We start from the raw sequence: 21,438 nt of genomic DNA, 5'->3' as shown, positions 1-21,438 counted from the left end.
ACAGATACGCACACAGCACTCACAACACAACATCATTTCCTGAGAAACAAGGCTAAAAAGTAGATCAGTCTCCATGATCCACTCAGACCTTGATTTTTTTATAGTGCTGCCCAAACATAGTGCCAATTGTGACAACTATAGTGATATGAGGGTGTTTGTTTATTAGGAATTGAACCAAAACCCCATCAGGATTATTTCACATGGATCTTGCCATCTGCTGGCCTTTCTGTGTTCCAAATACAAACCAGTAAACTAGAATGGAAAGGCATGATTTCCCATTATCATTCTCTTCATACATTCATTTTCCCAAAATTGGATGTTTTGACTGGCCTGATTTTTCCTTGTTACAGGGTAGTGCTGGAGTTCGTACCTACACATGTTTAACCTAGTTCATCTCCCTTCCACGTGAAAAGCTAATCACATTGTTCAACTTAAGCTCAGCATGGGAAGAGTAACTATTCTGTTAGTAAGCACAGTCGAAATATTCAGCTTTGTTTCTGCAGGGACTGAGCATGTTACCACTCATTATTAGAGCAGCTAAGCAACCCAGGCTGGCATCAGATCAGAGACCCATGCAAGAGTGGAATCTCAGATGGCTCTGACTTACATCAAAAATATCCAGTGATGCCAACTGATGTTCATATATTTGGTCTATGCTTGATGGATTTTTTATTTTTCCCCTTCACTTGGTAGGTTCAAATTGTGTGAAAATTTAGATTAGCTGTTTATGTAGAACAGTTGAACTCACATTACCTGGAATGACTATCTTTGGGAGCCCACTGCTGTTTATGTGCAGGCCTCTTCCTTTTCTCAGAGATGTAATTTACCCTTCTGACTTACGTTTGTCCATTCTCTAGTCTACCTATTCTATGACCCTTCCAAATTCTGGCTTTCTTCCCATATACATCTCCCTAATTGGTGAGGGTAGGGTTGTATCTTTCCCCCATTGTCCTCTTTCTCATCATCCATGTTAAGGAATCACCCCCTTCTCAATTCACCTTATGCATTCTTACTCCCTTTAGCACTTGACTGTCTCTTTACAAATCCCTCTGCAATTTTTCATTGAGAAAGTGACACAAAAATAACACTGATTGCATTGTGCAAGGAAACCATTCAGCAGTTAAGCATTCCACTGGCACCATGGAAATTTCAGTCTGCCTGCCCCTCCACATCATTTGCCTAACAGTAAATGAAATGGGCTTTGTGCTGGGTCACTGATTTGGTAATAGGGGCTTTGGGAACATGAAATGCTCACACATCACCTCTAATTTTCTCCATCTGTGAACTTTCAAGGGCTTCTGCAGTTCTTCTTCCAAAATTTTGCATCGAGTTTGTTCCTTTAACAGTTCCTTCTGCATATGATTAACCTCAAATCTGAAGACCAGCATAAAACAAAAAGAAAAATAACCCACTGAAACCATATCAGTGTGACCAAGGCACTAATATGAACATTAACAAATCATTCTTTCATGCACTACTACAGTGCACAGGAAGCACTACATGGAAAACACAAAGAGTCACTTTGCCACTACAGCAACACCGTAGTGGCAAAAAAGTTGCAACATTGACATCACTAAACAGGTGGAATCATAAGGTAACGCACTTAGACCTCTTCACTTGCTCCATCAAGAATGGCTCAGAAAAGGGACTCTTGGGGAATCTACTCCACAGCCTACTGGATCTCACTGTTCACATTAAGGCCAGAAGGACTGTTAGCTCATCAACCTACAAAACAGTTATGAGTCATATCCAATAACCACTGTATTGAATCTAACAGTTTGTGTTCGAAAGAAGTTTTTAAATCTACTTGGCTAATACAATCTGTTAAATAAAACACACTCTAGGGTCTAAGTAAGATGGACACCATTCCTTACAGAACTGAAGTTTGATTTCTTCTACTCTTACTACCTCTCCTCAAGGAATTTCAGGGGTGAATTTAAAATTGCTGAATTTAAAACTACTTGAGCACTACCAAGATTCTTTGAAAACTAGGCTTTTATGGTGGGGATAGGGGATTGAGGAGCAGGGGGAAAAAAGGTGCTTTTTGGAATGGTCTGACCCTGATCATTCTAGTGATTGGATCCTGTAAGTTCTCCAAGGTCAAAAGGAGGTGGGGAATCACAATGTGCCTGCCACTGAATCTTTTCCTCCTACGCTCAGAGTTACATTTAGCTCAATAGAGAGTAAAATACCTTTTTTTTAACTGTGAGGTTGGAAAAGGTTATGGAAGAGGAAAAAAACATCTCCAATTGGCAAATCAAGAAAGCTAATTAGCAGCACAAGTGATATATGGAGTCTTTCGACAGGCAGTTTTCATGATGGTTTTGGACTTCATTAAAGTATGTGATTGCTGCTGCAGTTAGGAAGAATTGATCTACCCATCATGGCATGCATCAGACTACACTTCAATACCATCACTGAGTTTCAATACAGTAACAGACTTTCAGCTGAATGTATTTGGGCAGCAAGTTCAAATCCTATTCCTGTCTGCAGTCAGTCGATGAAAACTGCAATTGCTAATGTTGTGTGCCCAGTTCTCTTTTCTGTTTCACCAAATCAAACTGGCATAATTCCACTGGAGTCAATGGGACTGACCACGGACTAAAGTTAATTTGTTCTGCTGAAAAGCACAGAATTATACTGATAAGCTAAAGATCTAGCCCAAAACTGTGGTAGCTACACAGAATTGGAATGATGGTTATCTGCTAAAAACATAACTGCCTCTTTTTACAAACCAAAACTGATTCTACAGAAAATGACATTAATTTCCCATCAGGAAAGAATACACCTCTAATGGAGGAGGGTTAAAAAAAGAAATGAAGCATTAAGCCAGAGAAGGAGGAGATAAATCAGGTTTAGGCTATTAAACTTGTGTTTTAAAGAAACACAACCTTCAATGAAAATTTAACTAAATCTTTCTAAGAGAGTATGCCTGCATATAAATCTGGAAGGAGAGAGCTCTGAAAGTGCAGGAGTTTGTCATAAATATGTCAAGTGTTCCCCATACCCTGTGGATTGCTTAAAAAAAAGGAGTTCCACTCATCTGAGCCTTGTACCACTGTACCACTAAGCAGCTCACTGAACTATGAACACCTTTCGTGCTGATTTCTGTCAGTTTTATTCTGTAGGCAGTAATTCACAGTACCAAGGGAAATATGGAAACTATTTCAACTTTGGCCAAGAGGTCTTCTTTCCTCCTTCCTATATTTTAATTGTCTTAATTGCTGAAAAGTTGTTTTATAAATTTAATCCAGTTTGTGTTAGAGGTCAAACCAAACAACCTCCTTCTCCAAGGTATAATGCTTGTTGATACAAATCCTTACCATGCATAAAACATGTTCTCTGTCTCAAACATAAAATCATGGCTGCAGTCACTATGGAAATGTATTCTATCAGGTTTTCTACCTGAGCTCCTCCACATTAGCCGCACTCTTGCCAAGTATTCCCTTCTCACGCCGAAGTTTTTTGATCTCCAGCTTGAGAATTCGGATGTCCTCCACCCTCTGTCGGTACTCACTCTCACCCCTGTTTAGGATGGCCTGCTGGATTTTTATCTTTTCATAGAGCAGAGCCACTTCATCATTGCGACGAATAAGCTGGGTCGCCAGGGCATGTCTCTCACTGAGCACCTGTAAGGGCACAGGGCAAAGCAGTGAGCTCAGCTACAGTTCCTTCACGCCATCCCCAAGGATCAGGACTATATTTGTATCAGTCAAAATCATGTGCATTAAGAGGTTTCACTGTTTTTAATAAAAGAAATATGGCAAGAACCTAATAGTTTCCCCTGTATGGGTTTGGTCACCTGAACAGTATATACTACATATTTCGTGCACTTCAGTATCTTAACATTTTGGTTTTAAAGCACTACAAAGCTTTAGTAGTACCATGTTCACAGTGGTTGAGGATCTTCATCTTAAAAATACACTGGACAAATGAGGAAACAAAATGCAGGGTGTTTGAAAACTCAGATTAGAGATTCCTACTTTGTCAAATTCCTTTGTGTGCTTCAGCCTCTCTGCATCAGCTTCAGCAATGATATTTAGGAGTTTTCTCTCTTCTGCCTCCTGATTTTCTATGAATGTTTTGGTTTCCAGAGCCTGTCTTGTCATCTGAGCCACTTCAGCCTGATGGAGAGAAAGAATGCAGGTAAACTGTGCTTAGTAATAATTTCACATTACACAAACCTACAATTAAGACTTAGGATTTTAAAAAATATTTCATACATTCTTTTAGCTTCCTGAGATGTACATATTTTGTTAGTTTTTGAGAACAAATCACCAAGACAAGCAGGGATTAAGACCCATAAAGAAATATTGTAAACACTATTTTAATATCATTGTATTATACACAATAGAAATTTGAAAGGATTTTTATCTATGACAGTGGTTCAAGTTGTAATTCAGGGATGCCTCATTTAATAACTTTTTTAAAAAGTGTATCGGTCATATTTGGAAAACTTTTCAGGAGTTTGTTATTCAAATTTTAAAGTCAGTCTGGGATGTGAGAAAGGATAGTTCACCTTGCTGAAAAGGGCAACAATCTACGCTGCAGAATAAAAATCAGCATCAACTCAGAAAAGGCTTCAGACTGGAATAACAGAATTGGTGGAGAAGACGGCAACCAGGCAGGGAACAGCAAAATTAAAGAGCTTTAGCACTTTGCTTAGTGGATGTGTAGATGAAGAAGACTGGGAAAAGAAGGTTGTTCCTAAGTGAAGGAGCAGCAAAGTACTGCTAGAGTGACTGCACAGCACTAACAAACTAACACTGCCCAATCATTCTATCCCACTGTCACAAAATGTATCATTCAAGGCATGTATGTAGATAAAAACTAATAAGGTCTTCTTCAATTATTAGAAGTTGCTATCATTGCTATGCAACTAGAGCCAAGGTTGCTAGCTGACCACAGTCCATTTCCATAGATATGAAAACTTTCAAGCCTTGACTCAAGACTTTGCCACAGCTCTGGCCCTTATAAAGGATGATATTCAAGCTGCCTTTTGGGAACAAGCATCATTCAATGTTGAAAAAATTAGGTTGTGATAAAGGCTGCACCTGCAAACATGTCAATTTAAGACAGAAACAGTTCCATCATCATAATAAAATAGCTTGTTTCATTCTTATTTTCTTTAATAAAATTCTCATTTTCCCATATGTGTGAGAGTATCTCTCTTAGTCAGTGTTAGATATTCATCAGAATACATCAGCTGAATGAAAATGCAAGCCACTTCACACTGAAAGGCAATCAACACTGTGCAAAAGCTGTCTACAAATGTAAAACTGCTCATGCGTTCGGTACTGCTGGATAGTATTTTTTTTAATATATCAAAATTCTATGGTCTCCTTATGTCAGAAAAATATGAATTGTAAACAAGAAGTGGCATTAGATGTTGGCAGTAAACATTTATATAAACAAATCTCCTCACTGGAATGCACTAAGTTAAAATAAATCTGAACTGCCTTGTATAGTAAAGAACATAAATACTTTAAGCCACACAAAAGCCCAACAAGCTAACAGGATTTTCAGTTAGATTAAATATGCTGAAAACTACAGTAGGAGGGTCTGTGTACATTAGGTAAGAGAAAAGTAAATGAATAAACACAGTCACTGGCAAGGAGAAAAATGATCAGGTCTGAAATGGCTGTAAATCAGCACAGCTCACTTGAATTCAGTTTGGAGAATTTGTAAGAACTGAAGAACAGTCAGCAAGAAAGAATAATGTATATAGGACCTATACCAGTATCTCAAACCAAATTCAAACTAAATTCTTGTTTAGATTCTGAAATATTACTGTAAGTGAAGAGGGTTTTTTACTGGTATTAGAGGTCAAAAGAAAATATGAGTTTTACAAAAGTTATAACTGAACACAGAATGCTGAAATAACAAGGCAGAGGTTTTATATCCAGACTTCTAGAAAATGCTAACAAAAAAAAAATACACATAAACATCTACAAAAAAAGCCTGACTTGCCAGCAGGTCAAGTCTGGAGGGCCATAGATAGATTGTTTCCAACATTCAGATGCTCCATCAAACCACTCTAACCTGCAAGCCTGTAAGAAGGCCAACTGAAGCCAAAAGATGGTTTTGTACTGGCTTTAATGGAGCCTGGATCAAGTGTCCTCTGTTTCATTTACCATGATGACAGATTTTTAAGACCTTTATGCCATCTGAGATGAGCATAAATCCAATGTCTATATAATCTCATTCCTATGAATCCCAGTTCTCCACTATTTAGTACATTCTTTAAACTTATTTCCAGGAGCAGCTTGCTTACTTCCTTCACATCAGCGCAATCAGGACGAAGGGAGGCTGGCTTGCAACACAAATAATTGTGTTCTTTTGTGCCTGTGACAATCAGCTCCCTCTGAATTCTCTTCTGTTTTAGTATTCAGCAGTGACACTCGGGTAAGAAGACCACAGTGCCTGGCAGCTAGTCAGCAATGTCATGTCAATTTATGGACAAACTTGCTAGTGAGTAATTGAGTGTGTAAACCATGTAGCACAATCATATATTTGTCAAATAAATGGCAGACAGTTCTGAGGTGATGAGACAGAATTGGGAACTAGTTAAGGCAGAAAGCTGCACACAGGAAATGAGATGTTGTTTGACTTCTCCATCGCCGATAGAACAACTCTGAGACAGATCAGGTACAGGAACACAAATTCATCACCTTTTTACAAAGCCCCATTGACATCTTGTCATAACTGTAATGTGCTGAGAGGGGCTGAAAACTCAAGAAGTCATTGCAGCAAAGCAATAAAGTGACAAAAGAAAACATTGTGAAAAGTGACAGAGGACTTTCAGGTTTTTTGAGGGGTATTTTTTTTCTCTGGTATTGTTTTTTTTTCTCTAGTGCTTAGTGAAGATTAAAAATAAGCTTCTGTGGACACTAACTCCTTAAATCTTTCCAGAGCACAGCAAATTGGGTTGAGATATCACCACAAATTTAATAGCTTGTGTAAGGCTGGGCTGCAGCCAGCACTTAGAAGAACCAGAGCTTCAAGCTCTGATTTCCTTTGATTTACAACAGATTCTTCCTGCTTTATATCACAATATTAAAATAACTTTCTGTGCAGAGGGACCTACTAAAAGGCATTGCCTAACTCTCAGAAGACTAATGCTTGCTAGTTACACAGAAATACAACATTGTGGAGTGTAATATAATGGGGTTTACACTTAAAAACTGCAGAGAGAAAAGACGTTTTTAAAAATAAGAAGTTGAATTACAAGGATCCATATTAAAAAGTTTGCTAGAATCAGGCTATCGCCAAAATCCACTCTTCTGAAAGCAAAATGGAACTTTTTAGTAAAAAATGTTCAGTCACCAAGAGATTTAAAGCTTCCAACAGACAGTTCAGGACTTTTTGATAATTATAGGCAGAGATTAAATTTGTCAGATACACAGAAGATTTGTGCAACTACTATCTCTAAAGTGTACTGAGGTCTTGTGCTTCAATTACAGAATAGTTTAGTAAAATACAACAAAACAACGACGACAGACCAGAACATAATGCAGTTCTGTGAAATCATGGCAACTACTCTTTGTAGGAAGGTATCTGTGTAAAGGGTCTTACTTTCAATGATTCCTTCTCCTCCTCTGAATGCTGATGATCTAGATGTGCTTTCTCAAGGGCTACATCTTTGTCTTTGAGCTCCTCCTTCAGCTGATCCAGCTGACGTGTTGAAGTTTTCAGTTTCATCTTCATATCCGCTATCTCATCCTAACAAACAGAAAGTGTGATCACTAAAATGAGCTTATTTGTGATGGGGAGTTCAGGCTGTTTAGATGTTGGAAAATGTAGCCACAGTGCAAGAGAGGAGACATGCTGTACTTACTACATTACTTTTTAATCTAACAGACCAAAACAGCTTCATTAAATGACAATTTATTATGCCAGCATGACATTGCAATAAAAAAGCCTTTAAAAGATACACTGACAAAAATAATGACCATCAATTATGAGTTTAATAAGCCATTTAATTTAAAGTGTGGGACATACTATAAGAACAAGCAGTCAATCTGAATTATTACGAGTCAATCATATCCATCTGTTTTCATGCTTCTAGTAATGTGTTTTTCAATGATGTTGTATGCAGCTGGGGACAAATCTTTGGAGAGAAGCTGGTTTTGTGCAAACGAACATACCCAGCAGTGAGATACCTATATGGCTGCAAGGGAGAATAGAAAATGCTTACCTCCATTTTGCCTATGTTCTGGCTTGCACATAGGTGCAAGGGGGAAAAGAGTTCTCAGAGTTTGAGAAGTCCCTGGTATGAGAATATTTAGCATATATTTTAAACTCAAAACACAGTGTAAAAAGGCTGGTAGCAGTGAAGAGAGATCAGGTCAACAGGAATACTTCTACTCACAGCACAAAGGTGCCTGCCTGTAGAAAATTAACTGAAATTTCATTTCATCACAGTGACAGCACCTGTTCTGACATGAAATGGAAACTAACAAATTCAGTGTTTAGACAGACGTGCTTTTCTGGATCTAATGAAAGTAGCTTTAGAAGCTCACAGAGAAGACATGATAATCTTTCATGTGAATATATCCTCTTTCAATACAAAACCAGGGTTTTCAAAGCTCTCTCAACACTGTCCACCATAGGACTGGACAAATGAGTGATGTTTTCTTGCATTAAGTGTTTAGCATAGCTAAGCAAGATCTTGAGTCACGGCAATCTTCATGCAAACAGTACAGAGAAAGTGCTGATTAGTAGTAATTTGTCATTAGGCCCAACTGTGCATGTTCAGCCACTCTTGTGAATGCAAAAGTCTTATTAAAAGCTTATTAAAGGCTGTCTTTGCTACATAGCCTATAAATATCCTTACAGTTGTAAAAGATGACAGATTTAACATATAGTGCCCAGGCATACACCCAAATACATTCTCAATTCATTATTTAATGAAGAACAGTAAGAGCACACAATTTTGCAAGCTGGTCTTCTAGACAGCTTGCTTAAAAAAATGAACTCCTAACACCAAAAGAAACCCCAAGGATGAAAACGTTGGGTATATCTCATATTAAAAGACTGCCAGCATGTTTTCTCCAGGAGATTTTACTGAGTTGAACGTTATAGTACTTTGGAGACCACCAGCAAGGTGGGCATAATGGGATCATTTCAAATTAAGCAATCTAAAAATACTTACAGCTAGTTTTATATAAACAAGCCTGTGCAAATTTGTTTTACTTCCCAAAAAGAAAAAGAAATTACCATAATGTTTAAAGCAACCCTCTTTTTTTTTGTTTCATGACTGGTTGACCTGTTACTGAACACTGAATGGCTGTTTTTCTCATTGCTACACATAATACTGGCATATTGCCTTGGTCAAAAGATCTTCTGGGGTCAGCCTTCTCACACAGGACTTGCTAAAAACGTTTTGCAGTACGCCAAGTAAGCTATTAAAGTCTAAACACTGGCCTCTGACAACTGGAACTGTGAACAACATAGTGTATACCACCACATAACACTCAAAACCAAAAAAAGCTGCTTCGTTTTCTAACTCAGCACACAGTTGCCCTTCTTTATAAGTAAGCAAATTTATGTTCCATGTTTTAAAATAAAAATTATTTTTAAAAAATCAGCATTGCAATTCTTCAACCTTATTTCTTCTGAGAGATTGTTTGGGAGCAGCAAGATTTCCAACACTGCATCCACTGATGAGAGGCTGATTAAGATCAAGTAACAACTCCCACATAAGTGGCAAAATGGTTCATTCCTCATAGAATTCAGTACACAGTTGGATAGGAACTTGGACAGTTCACTCTCATCTGCTTTTCAAGCAAAACACCTACCTATTCAAACCTAAGTATAAATTTTTAATTTACTATATATGTTTATGTCATAAATCTTTATTTAGAAATAACCCAGGGCTGTAAATATTTCACAGCTACCCAAGGTCCCAATCTCTGCCAATTACAACAGCATTTGTGTAATATTTTAGATCTTTACATCAGAATAACAGGATACATCCTTAACTGGTCTGTTCCCTTCTTATAGTATTGTTATTGGGATCCCCAAGGAGGAGACATGAATGGAGAGAATCATTTCCCGAGGAAAATGACAGTCTCTGAGAGGATAAAGCAAGGTAGAAGCATTTGGTTCTTGTCAAAAAATTCCACTTCAGCTGAGAAAGTGTTCCTTCTGCTTTCTAAACCATTATTCACAATAATGTGCATACACATTCAGGGTTAAGGAGGCAATCTTATTCCCCTTGTACCCCATCTCCCATACATGCATACAACTCCTAAAGGGATGAAACAGAGTGGAGCCAGAATGGCTTCAAGATTCCAAAGCTCCAGTGCATGGTATGAAGTAGGGATATTGCCACATGATGACTGCTGACTTCTATTTCCAGTCCAAATACAAACGGTGTAGGTAAAATGTCAGGGACCTAAAACATTCATTTCCCCAAAACCCATGAGGATGATGAAACCACTTCTGTCATTGATCCACTGAGCTTTCCTTTCAACAAATTAAAATTAAATCATCAAAAAAACCCAACGAGCAGAGAGAGAAACATGAGCAAAAACACATCCTTCTACCTTAGCTTCAATCAAATTTTTACTGTACAGGCTCCTCTCTTCTCTCAGAGTTTCACAAATGTTTTGCTGCTGTTTTAATTTAATCATTTGCACTTGTACTTCTTTCTCGTAGTCACAGATCTGTACTTGACATATTTCAAGATCTTTCATATGATGGAGGACCTGGTGCAGAAAGAAAGAAATTAACATGATTAAACCACCATCACAATATTAAAAGGACAGGGCAAAGTTTGCGATTTTCTTCTAAGGTGACAAGTTCAAATCCCTGTGATAAGCAGTTTCAGCTACAGCTAAAAATCACTTCAGTCCAAATACAAGTTTAACCTTTCGGGATTGCTTATGTGGGACAATATTCTGTTTTAATCTGATATCTAGGTTTTGTTCAAGACTAAAACTTACAGATGTGCACATATTTAATTTAAAAACAAGCTACTGAAAAAAAATATTGCCACTGAGCAGGTTCAATAAAAAATTAATAGTTTATTTATAAAGCAAACCTAGATTTTGTAAATTATGTTGTTTTGGATGTCAGTTGTATGATAAGATGAATTAATACATGTATGTTTTTTCAAGAAGCCCTGTATGTACTCCTATATTCTAACAACCCATCTTTTTTTTTTAACAAACACATGATCACAAACTGCTGATGATCATAAACTGTTGATATATAATTACTGTAATAAGACACTCAGTTAATGTAACCTAGTCTAAATAAGAAGATAACCACTATTAGTTGTTTCTATCACAGACTAGAAATAATTATGTAAAGATTATTTAAAGAGAATGAAGTATTGTAGACTATAGAAAGAAGGTGATCACATGCAGTATCAATAAACAAAATTTTACACACACCTTTATTGAACAGTTACCACCATGATAATACATAATAATTATTATGTTAGAGGGACAAAAATACAAATAGTTGCTAATCATTATGATGGGCTTCTAAATTATTTTTTTGAAACATAAGAACTTTTCTCCTGCTGTACCAAGCTGAAAACTGAGGAGCTCAAGCAAGCAGAATTCACACAGAATTCAGCATTACAATTAAATAAGATTAAAAGAAATAAAAAGAAAACTAAGGAGTACACACATCAAGAACAACTTATCAGTTTCACTAATTCGGAGGAGAAAACAATGCCATCCCTTAAGCTAAAAAAAGATCAAGCATTAAAGTAAAAGCTGAGGAACCACATGGACAAAATCCAGAAGAGAAGTCCATTTCCAGCTGCAGTTCATATCCTGTTCTCTTGACTTTGCTTGTGAAGGCAGCAGTTTGGGCTAAGATTCATGTTTATATATCCAAGGGGAAATAAAAAAAAAAAAAGGTTTGCATCAAATAGTCAATAACTGCAAAGTTTGCAGTGGACAGTGTTGTCCCTTGCTTAGTGTAAAGCCTGTGAGGCCTAACCGTGGGGCAGGATTAAATAATTAAACATTCTATCAGGTACCTCCAACTGACTTCGAAGATAGGGGATAGCTAGACAAACACAAAAAATTTTATTACAGCAGCAGCAGTACAATTCCAGCACATTGTAGCTGACTTCAGATGATCCCAGGAACTGCTTACAATGCAATACAAAACCACAGTCCTAGTTTATAACCTACTCCTGCCTTTTTCTTTTCTGTTGACACAAGCTGCCAATAGTAATAGCATGGAGAAGAAATCAATAAGGCGTGTTTTCTACCTGCACTATGGTGATCATAGGCTGGAGCAAGATTTGAAAGTAGGTCACTGCATTTGTAAGTGTTTTACTTGTGTTTGATACAAGTGAAATAAGACTATGGACAAAGTTTTCTGAGTTGTGCTCACTGGCTGGATGCTGACTCTGCTTATTCAGGAATTATTAAACCCAAATAATTCTTTCTTATAAATACAGAAAAGATACATGCAGTGTTTCACAACACAGCCCCGTGGGAGGCTGAGCATCCTCAATTCCTATTTAGTCGATAGCACACTACTACTCTCAGATTTGGCAAGGAGGGCCCAAAGCTAACAGAAAGTATTAAGTATTCATAGTTTTCTCCTGTATCCTCATAGCTTTTTTATCTGTACACCTAACTATCATTTACTGCTGGTTACCTGCTTAGTTCAATGAACCTACTCAATACCTCAGTAATGGTGCTGAGCTTATTTGCTTACCCTTTTTTAAGCACTCTGACAAATGCTGCCATGGCCTTAATGATATGCCCACTGAACATGAGGTTTTCCAAAAGATTATGTTAATTTTAAAAATGAAACATATTTTTTTTCAGTTTCCTGGATATGCTGTTAACTGTAAACTTAACATTTTAAAACGTTTTATTTGAAGAAGAAACAACAATTAGAGAATGGTTTTGTGACCCTTCGGAAGACACAGTGGGGGACACTTCAGATGAAAGCAAAAGATATACTTCACTGCCTCCTTTTAAGCAGCCTATACCTTCCATAGAGAAACTAACATTTCATAATTTAAGAATTTCAATTCAAAAAGGAAATATTCTACTAACAGTTGCAGGTCAGCAATACACGACAAATAGCAAAGAGCAAATTTTTTTTCTCACTCGTGCTGGCTAATCTACAAGTAAGACTATTCAACAAGTGACACTGACTTAAAAATAGTACAAGTGAGGAGTCAGCCAAAGCAATAGATAGAAGAGAAACCTATGGATGAATTCTCACCCCTAAAATATTTTACTGTTGTGGATATAACTTTGCTGACTCTTCATCAGTTACTAGTAAATGATGATTTTGAAAGAGGAATTCTGCAGTTCTATAGATTCTGTCCTGCTATAAATAACCAGACAGCTTTCAGAGCCAGCATGGGTAAATCTTTGGACTTGGATGGGTTTGGCTCTTTACCACTCTTACACAATTCCAAAGATGTGCAGCAAGCTCCTGCAAAGCCAGTTTAGTGGTAAATGGTGATGAATGGACATTGACTGGCCATAGAGTTACTGCCCATCAGTACCTCATTCCCCACCAGCTGTGAAATGACTCTCATAGTTTTGCCATACTCAAGTTGCATAGATCAAACAGCAAACTCAAATATTACCTAGTTGATATAATAATCCTGATCCTATGTCCTTCTTCTACCCTGTGTTTTGTCTTGAAGGACAAGACTACTGTCTCACAGACTTCTGTGCTCATACTTCTGCTCCTCACCTGTAAGCTGAGTCAGGAATTTAGTGAGCCAAGTCCTTTGGAAACTTGCAGCCACAATGCAGGCATCATTATACAAACAGCTCAAGTGTCATAAGCCATTTACTGAGCCTCTGCCTTATAAGAAGTGACAGAAAATTTGCAACCAAAGTGGCAGGGGAAGAAAAGACAAAGTAAATAACCAAACATTTGTTATTTTCACCTTCAAAATATTGTGGACAACCCTAACCAGAACTACAAGAAAGAGTCTTGTAGTTCTGAGTGTTATGAATTACTCTCTGGCCCTAGTTTACAACGTTCCTAACTCATATCTATCCTGTTAGAAATGCACCATGAGGGAAAGATGCAAAATATGACTTTGCAACAAAGACAAATCTCACTTTCATGGAATATTATTTCCAAGGAAATTATGAGGTATTCCAGGCAATGGAGCATATACCATTCAAAAATGATTTAAAAGCCCCTAGTCACCTGAAGCTAGAAAGGATAACTTTAAAGTGGAAAGATAGCAAATAACTTGTGAGTTGAAACCACTTGAAAGCTAATCCCAGTAAATCAATTAGCTTCTTGGAGGGCTCTTCAGTGTGATAGTCAGCAATTAATGGAAGAGGTTAAAATCATGTTTCTGAGTTTACTCCATCAGGAATAAATTTATACATAATAATGAGCAGCAGGCAACACAAATTTTATGCAGTGTTTCTCTGCAGTTGCTCCTGGAAAACTTCTATTTTGCAGAGTAGCTTGAACATGTTGAGATACTTTTACATACTTGGAGTAATCCTTCAAAATGCTAAGCCTCTTACAAAGATGTTGAGCACTGGCCTCAATTTTAGGACACTGGTAGTATGTAAAACAAGGTCCTTTGCAGATAAGACAGGACAATCAAAGAGTAATTGAGTTTTGAGAGTAGGACAGGAAAAAAATTCTTGCACAAATAGCTGTTCCTACCTTCTCTTTGAGCTCACTGGTTTCATTGATGAAGCCATCTCTCTCCTTTTCCAATTGGTAAATAATCTTCCTTTGTTTCTGAGCTTCAATCTTATAATTTTGTATTTCTGCTTCCAAGTTCTGTTTTGACTGTTCATGGAGCTTCACCAAATTTATCTGCTTCTGAGTAGCATTTGTAGCCTTGATCAAGTTCTACAGAGAACAAAAAATAATGACTCTTGAGCTGAAAAGGCAATACCGTCACCACTATGACAAAAGCATGCCATTGTCAAAGTGGATTATGGACTTTCCAATGTTATTATCCATTATCTAATTTGTTCAGTTGAAACACTTGAGCCTCAAATCTGATTTAAAAACAAAATCTCTAGCACAGCTGCTAAATAGAGCTTTTTCTGATTTGCAGTTAAAACACTAGTGTCTGTGTTACAAAAAAAATTGATAGGATTGTTTACAAGTGGATATAACTAATGACCAGAAAAACCTTACCAGTTTTAAGGTATTTTGAATGCAAAGCATGCCAATAGCCAGTAAAATTAATAATAAAGCCAAATACTCTTCCTTCTCATGTATTAAATAGAAACTTCAAGGCGGAAAATAACTAAGCTTATCTTAAAATTATGCATAATGATTAAACAGAAAACACCAAGATATCATCTTTACAAAATCAGACTTCTGGTCTGACTTTAAACTTTCTTTCCCTATACAAAACAAATATTTGTTACCTGCCAAATCTGAGCCTCTGCTAGAGTCAAGACACAGGACAATGAACCTACACCAAATAAAGCACCTCAGAAATCATCTTTTGGCATTGAATTTAGTAGATTACACTTCAGGAATGCCCATAAACATGAGATGCTATCCTGCAGTACAAGAACCTTGGGCTGATAGGAAATGACCAGTGTGAGAAATGGACTTAAAAGCAAGGACTAGTACCAACATACCCTGCCAAGCTGCTACGTGGTGTATCAACACTTTGGTTTCTTCCTTTACTAGCAAAGACTTAGCTTGCCTAGATTGATGTTAAACTTCAAATGCTACAGAGTGTAAAAGCACACTCTTTGGATGCAATGAACTCTTTGGATACCAAATAATGGGGTTTGCAGTAAAGGTGAGCACATGTCATATTTTTGAAGTACCTGATGGTTTACATGTTTATATGTTAAAACTTAGACATTTTCTGTGTGTTTACAGATACCACCACTATTTCAATGCACAGAAAAGAAGCAGTATGTGCAACTGCTCACAGAAATCTGAAAGCTTTAACTTAACGTTATGTATTCCACAACATTTCTGTGGTGTTCTGAGTGTTTAAACTAAAGGTATTTTATTATCAAGCTGTGAGGTTTATCAGTGATACCAATACACACTCACCTGGTTTAGCATATCCCTTTCCCTCATAAGCCCATCTGTAGCTCTCTTGTCAATCTCTGACTGCTTTTTGGCTGATTCCAACTCTAGAGAAAAAGAGGAAAGAGAATAAATCCTGGGTTCAAAGTGTACAGCTGTTAAAAATGCAGAAACAACTCAGTGGACTTCTTTAAAAGCCTTGACTACAAACAGCTCTATTAGCTGTGAACAGATTTTACAACCTTAGGTATCAGCTAATGATGTTAATACATATTTGGGTATCTAGAAAACTTATTAAAACTCAGAAGACAGACCCACCCATCTGTTAGGCACCTACCTTTCTCCAGTCTGGATATTTGATTTTTTAGCATGCCTTTTTCATTTTCTGCATCAACTTTTTGTTCCTCTGCAGCACGCAGCTTATTCTGGATAACATCTCTCGTTTTGTTCAGCTTTGAAATTTCAAGGCGCATCTGAGTGGCTTCATCTTCTCTCTCCTACAGAACAGCAACAAGGAAAGGGGAGAGAAAGCATCCACAGAAAGAAAGAAGAAAATGCTTTTGCACTTGGTATATATTTATTTCACAAAATTCAGGAAGTAAACATATAAATGCTGTGAGTCACCTGCAAGAAGATAATTAGCTAATTGGACAATATTAAAAAATTTTTAAACAAAACCAGCTAGGGAAAGGAAAATGATAATCCAATCTTACACTTAAGGGCTGAAGATGATCAATATAGAATCCCCAGCTAATCCCCAGCAAATCTCACACAGCACTACCCAATTAGTCCTGCAGACTAACTCCAGCCAGCTCTAATTTCCTTTGAAGTAATAGGCACAGTGACTGTGATAAGAAAGATATCTGTAGTGTGGTCTGACTGCATGTCCCTAAGTAGCAGGTGCACGTTATTCCCATCTCCTTTATAACCTCTGTCTTTAAAGAAAAAGCAAAACGTAGAGTTCATCTCATATGCTACACAACAGAGATAAAAATAATCAATCAAAACCCTGCATAACTGGTTACCAGGAAACACATCCAATAATCACAACAGGAGTCAGTCTTTTTGCTTTTAAGAAGTAAATATAACTTCCTTGTATAATTCAGGGCCACTGTTGGGTTTTACAGCCATCACAGACTATAGTGCTCCACTTACAGCCTCTGTAAGATTCTGTGAGATGGGGAATCCTGGTATGAAAGTATCCTCTGGGAGGATGTGAATCTCTTCATTTTTTACTGACAATAACCTTCAAGAGATTTAAGAGTACCCTCACAGTTCGTGTTGCCCAATACCACAGTGGAGGCATTCAGTACACTGCAGGATGAAACTGCAAACACGGTCCCTACAAAAACTGCATCTCACATCAGGACTGGGGCTCTCAAAAGCTTTAGCAATTGGCTTAGCTACTAACTGGGCAGTAGCTTCTATTTTTTTGTTCCCAGAAGTCCAGGTGCATGACTTAAAAAGTTTTCTTGAAATCAGGATAAGATCATAGAATCAAAATCCTTTGACACTCTAGAGCCCCAAATGTAAGTCTCATTTGAGCACATTGTTTGTAAAGTTTTAAACATTTATGGTATTGGTAGAAGTAATGATAAAACTGGATAGCCCAGAAAAGACAGTAATTTTTTTTCAGATAGGTAAGAAAAATGTCCTTCAGTTTGCCTAAAAAAATACAACAGAAAACAAGCCATCCTCCATTTAAGATCCAAATCAGAATCATCTGTGTTATATAAGTTATGAACTGAGCTTTTAATCTGTCAGCGATTAGTTTATCATTCTGACTAACAGGCACTATTGGCAAACAAACTTTTTATTTAGGTGAATTAGTTATACTTGACTAAAACTCAATTAGAAATTATTTTCTACCTGACTTTTCTCACGTTTAGTATTTTAACCACAATGATGATACAAAATGCAAGATATGGTAGATAGATACATTTCCTTTTATCACAAGAGTTCTCAAAGTACCTTAAAAAGCACATGCAGGAATCATTTAATCCTTTTTCAACTGAAACTCACCTCTTCTGAATTCTATGAAATGACTGTTAAATAATGAGAAGTAAGGGAAGAAAACCATTTAGATCTGAAAGTAAACACCATCTTGATTACTTATATTTAATTTCCTCTACTGTGGAAAGGGAAAATTTTAGTGTTGAAAGCAATTCCCTTCAGTGGAAGCCATCCAGAACACCTTCATTATAATATATTAACATTTTTCAATGGGTTTTGGTAAAAGTCAGATTAGGTTAATCATTGTAAGAAAGTCACTGCTCTTATTTGAAAATCTCACAGTCAAACCTTATATTTGTCAAAAGGGTGACAGGCCCTTTATGAACACAGTGTGTTGAGCATTTTGGTTTATGTGTTTTACGAAACACAGCTCCTCCAGCATTACTGGTCCTACAGTGCCAGGTGCGATGCCTGGAGACTACCATGACCATGGTACTGCCATAGAAAGAATGGCACTAATTGTCAGGCACATCTACTCCTAAAAACTCCTCAGATTTCCTCCAAAACTGCCCATAAAGACAAGAACTGAAGTCATCCCTGTCCCCATCCAGTGGTAAGACTGTCATGGAAGTGATGTGGCTGATAGGATGGATGTACCTTCTGGTACTTACCTTTAGTTGTGTTGTCTTCTGGCTGACATCCTTCATCACCTCATCAAACATCGCACTGTGCTGTTCATTCTCTTGCATTAGCTTCTGATTTTTCATCTTAAGTTGCTCAAGATCCTTACTAGCTTTTTCATTCAAGTTCTGTTAGATTAAAGAACAATCCTATTAATTCTTTTAAATCTCATTATAATATCTGCATATACATGAAGACAGAACCTTCCATCTTCCCTGGAGATAAAAGCTGTTACAGATTGTTGTCTGCTTAAAAACCATTCTTCACTGCTGATGAAATTACTAATGTGAAATATGATACATGTTCACATTTACTAGGGGAAATTATCATTTCTAATGAATAACACATTCAGTATCTTTTTTTTTTCTGGAAGCTTAGCAGGTCTCTATTGCAAGCGATAGATAAATATTTTACTTCTTGTTAGGCATTTGGCAACCATCACGTAACACAACTTGCTACATATAATTACTGAAAATGAGTACGAGATTCAAATTACTTCAATCATCAGAGGGCAGGGGAGCTCTGTTTTATGAGCAAGCATCCTACATTAATATGCTGATAACATTTCTCTGGCTACATGGTTTGCTGAGACCAGGACACAAGTATTTTCCTCTTTAATTTGTCTTCAGTCAAACGTCTGGAACAGCAGTTTTGTGGTTTCTATAGGGAACATATTCTTCAATACTGGAGATACAAGTCTTTTCTTCTGCTTGATGGAACATCACTTGCAGATAGTACAGATACAAGTGAGGAAAGAACAACCACCATATTTTTCACTTCAATCATTAGTGCGTGATAAACTGATGAAGCTGGTATGTATTATGCCCTTAAAAAAACAACAAAGGAGGAGAAGGAGAATCTAGTGTAAAAACAATGAATACTGTTTCTTGTAGTGTAAATGTCAGGATAATGCTGCTTCAGGCAATTTTTTATTGAGACTTGGACAGGGCTGGAATGAAGCTTATAGCAGCTGTATCAAACCACTATCACTGTCACGCAAGAACAGATATTTTATTAGAAATTTCATGGGAATAAGAGCAGGCATCTCAGACAACTACAATTCAGCTGACAAACAATAACCCAGTGACATCGCAATAGCTGTGTCCCTTTCTTTTGCAGATCTCTACCCTGACTTTTGCACAGTTGGGTAGCCTGTTGGACAGACTTCTAGGAAAAGACAATGCAGGGCCTCCACAGACACCTTCAAGCCAGCACAGGCAAATGCAGAAGTCTGGTTAATTAGCCCAGGCACAGCACTTTATGTGAACTGCTGGTTTCCAGGACAGTTTGGACAATTGAATGCCCTTAAAATCTGTGCTTTGAATGGTTGAAAGGGACTATAAAAAGGAGGAAGAATGGAACAGAACTAGGAATTGTATATACAATGTGATTGTCATGGCAGATCATGGAGCTGCCCTCAAAAGCTGCATCAAATCAGTGATATTCAGAGAAATAATCAAGTCTTCTCTGTATCTCTTTATGTGAAGTATTTTACTAAGACTCTGTGTTGACAAAAAATTGGCACAGACCTCTTCACAATTTCAGGGACTAGAAGGGAAGAAAAAGCCATAAAAGTCATAAATTTACAAGATACACACAACTCACAAGGAAGTTTCCCTTGAGGTAGGACTGGTTTACAGGGATGAGATCTACCCTGCCATTTACTTAAATTGCTTCTCTGAGAGTTTCTCAAAGTCTGGGGGAAATGGGGAAATGGACTGAAAACCTGAAAATTCACACACTTGCAGAACACTAAGTTAGGACATTTCCAGATACAGTTTTTAGAAACAGTATGAGGAAAATCAATCAAAAAGGTTTATGAAGACAGTTCTCTGCCCTTCCACAAAACTCTTCCGCAGGCTTGAAAGGTAGATAAAAAATATTGAGAAAAAGAAGAGAGAAGGGGATGGAGGTAAAATTTTTTACCAGTGCCACTAGAGACAATCAATGGCAAAACTGGTAATACAGTCAGAAGTCCAGCCTGGCAGTCTTCTGTTACTATCATTAGATCATTCATGCTCTTCACATGTCTCATTTGCTGTGATTTTTTTCAAGATGATCTCTAACAATACCATTGCAATCCACTACTGATTTCTGTGAGGAAATCTATCTGAAATTTGTTAGCAAGCTTTACATACTTATTTATTAGTAAATTAGTACTTATATAAAAACAAATATTTATTAAAATTTAATAACTTAAAATAATCTCCCTCCCTCTCTCTTCAGGAAAATCCATTTTCTACTTAATTAAACATCTGACTGTAATCTTAGATCTGATGAATCCAGTGTGCCATGTACCCTACCTTCTGCTCTCTAAGATGAACCTCCATTTTCAGTTGTTCCTCTTTGCTTCTCTCTATTTGCTGCTGTAAATTCTGGATCTCACCTTGCTTTTTATCCATTTCAGCTAGAAGATTTGTCAGCTCAATCTCCATTTTTTCCTTCTTTCGAGCCTCTCGTAGTTCCTCATTCTGACGCAGCTGGATGTCTTGCTGAAGCTATAATAATAGAGAAGAAAACTGTTTTAAGTTCTTCTGCCTTTGACTCAGGAAAACAAGTCCTCTCACCACTCTTACTATGCTTGATTTTGGAAACAACAGCTTCTATATTACTGTACCCACTACTACGTGGAATATGCCGGATCCCCTCAGAAACAATTATGTTCTCTAATGGTTGAACAAAAAATTCTGCATGAGGGAACCTATTTATTGATGACAAGAATTTGTTAAGCACCAGTCAGTTCACCCACACGGCAGGGTCTGATACAGTTCAGACATAAAAGTATTCCTCTGGAGATTCAGTGGCACTGTCTTTTCT

At 37.3% G+C, this 21,438-nt stretch overlaps 1 protein-coding gene across 3 annotated transcripts in view; it reads right to left on the bottom strand.

Moving 5' to 3' along the window:
• The window catches only part of CFAP58 (cilia and flagella associated protein 58), a 56,053-nt gene that overhangs the window by 24,286 nt on the left and 10,329 nt on the right, over positions 1-21,438 (bottom strand). For all 3 annotated transcript variants that reach the window (XM_027648265.1, XM_027648263.1, XM_027648262.1), the window contains 10 exons: positions 20,925-21,119; positions 18,612-18,749; positions 16,325-16,484; positions 16,012-16,094; positions 14,641-14,832; positions 10,551-10,712; positions 7,576-7,722; positions 3,984-4,124; positions 3,406-3,629; positions 1,263-1,374 (listed from right to left, as the gene is read on the bottom strand). In XM_027648265.1, the coding sequence (XP_027504066.1) occupies positions 1,263-1,374; positions 3,406-3,629; positions 3,984-4,124; positions 7,576-7,722; positions 10,551-10,712; positions 14,641-14,832; positions 16,012-16,094; positions 16,325-16,484; positions 18,612-18,749; positions 20,925-21,119 (1,554 nt within the window). The remainder of the gene's footprint in view (positions 1-1,262; positions 1,375-3,405; positions 3,630-3,983; positions 4,125-7,575; positions 7,723-10,550; positions 10,713-14,640; positions 14,833-16,011; positions 16,095-16,324; positions 16,485-18,611; positions 18,750-20,924; positions 21,120-21,438) is intronic.

The sequence above is a fragment of the Corapipo altera genome, unplaced genomic scaffold, assembly GCF_003945725.1.
Source record: "Corapipo altera isolate COAL_440 unplaced genomic scaffold, ASM394572v1 56, whole genome shotgun sequence".
NCBI lineage: Eukaryota > Metazoa > Chordata > Aves > Passeriformes > Pipridae > Corapipo > Corapipo altera.
This window is presented reverse-complemented; position numbering and strand designations above follow the sequence as displayed.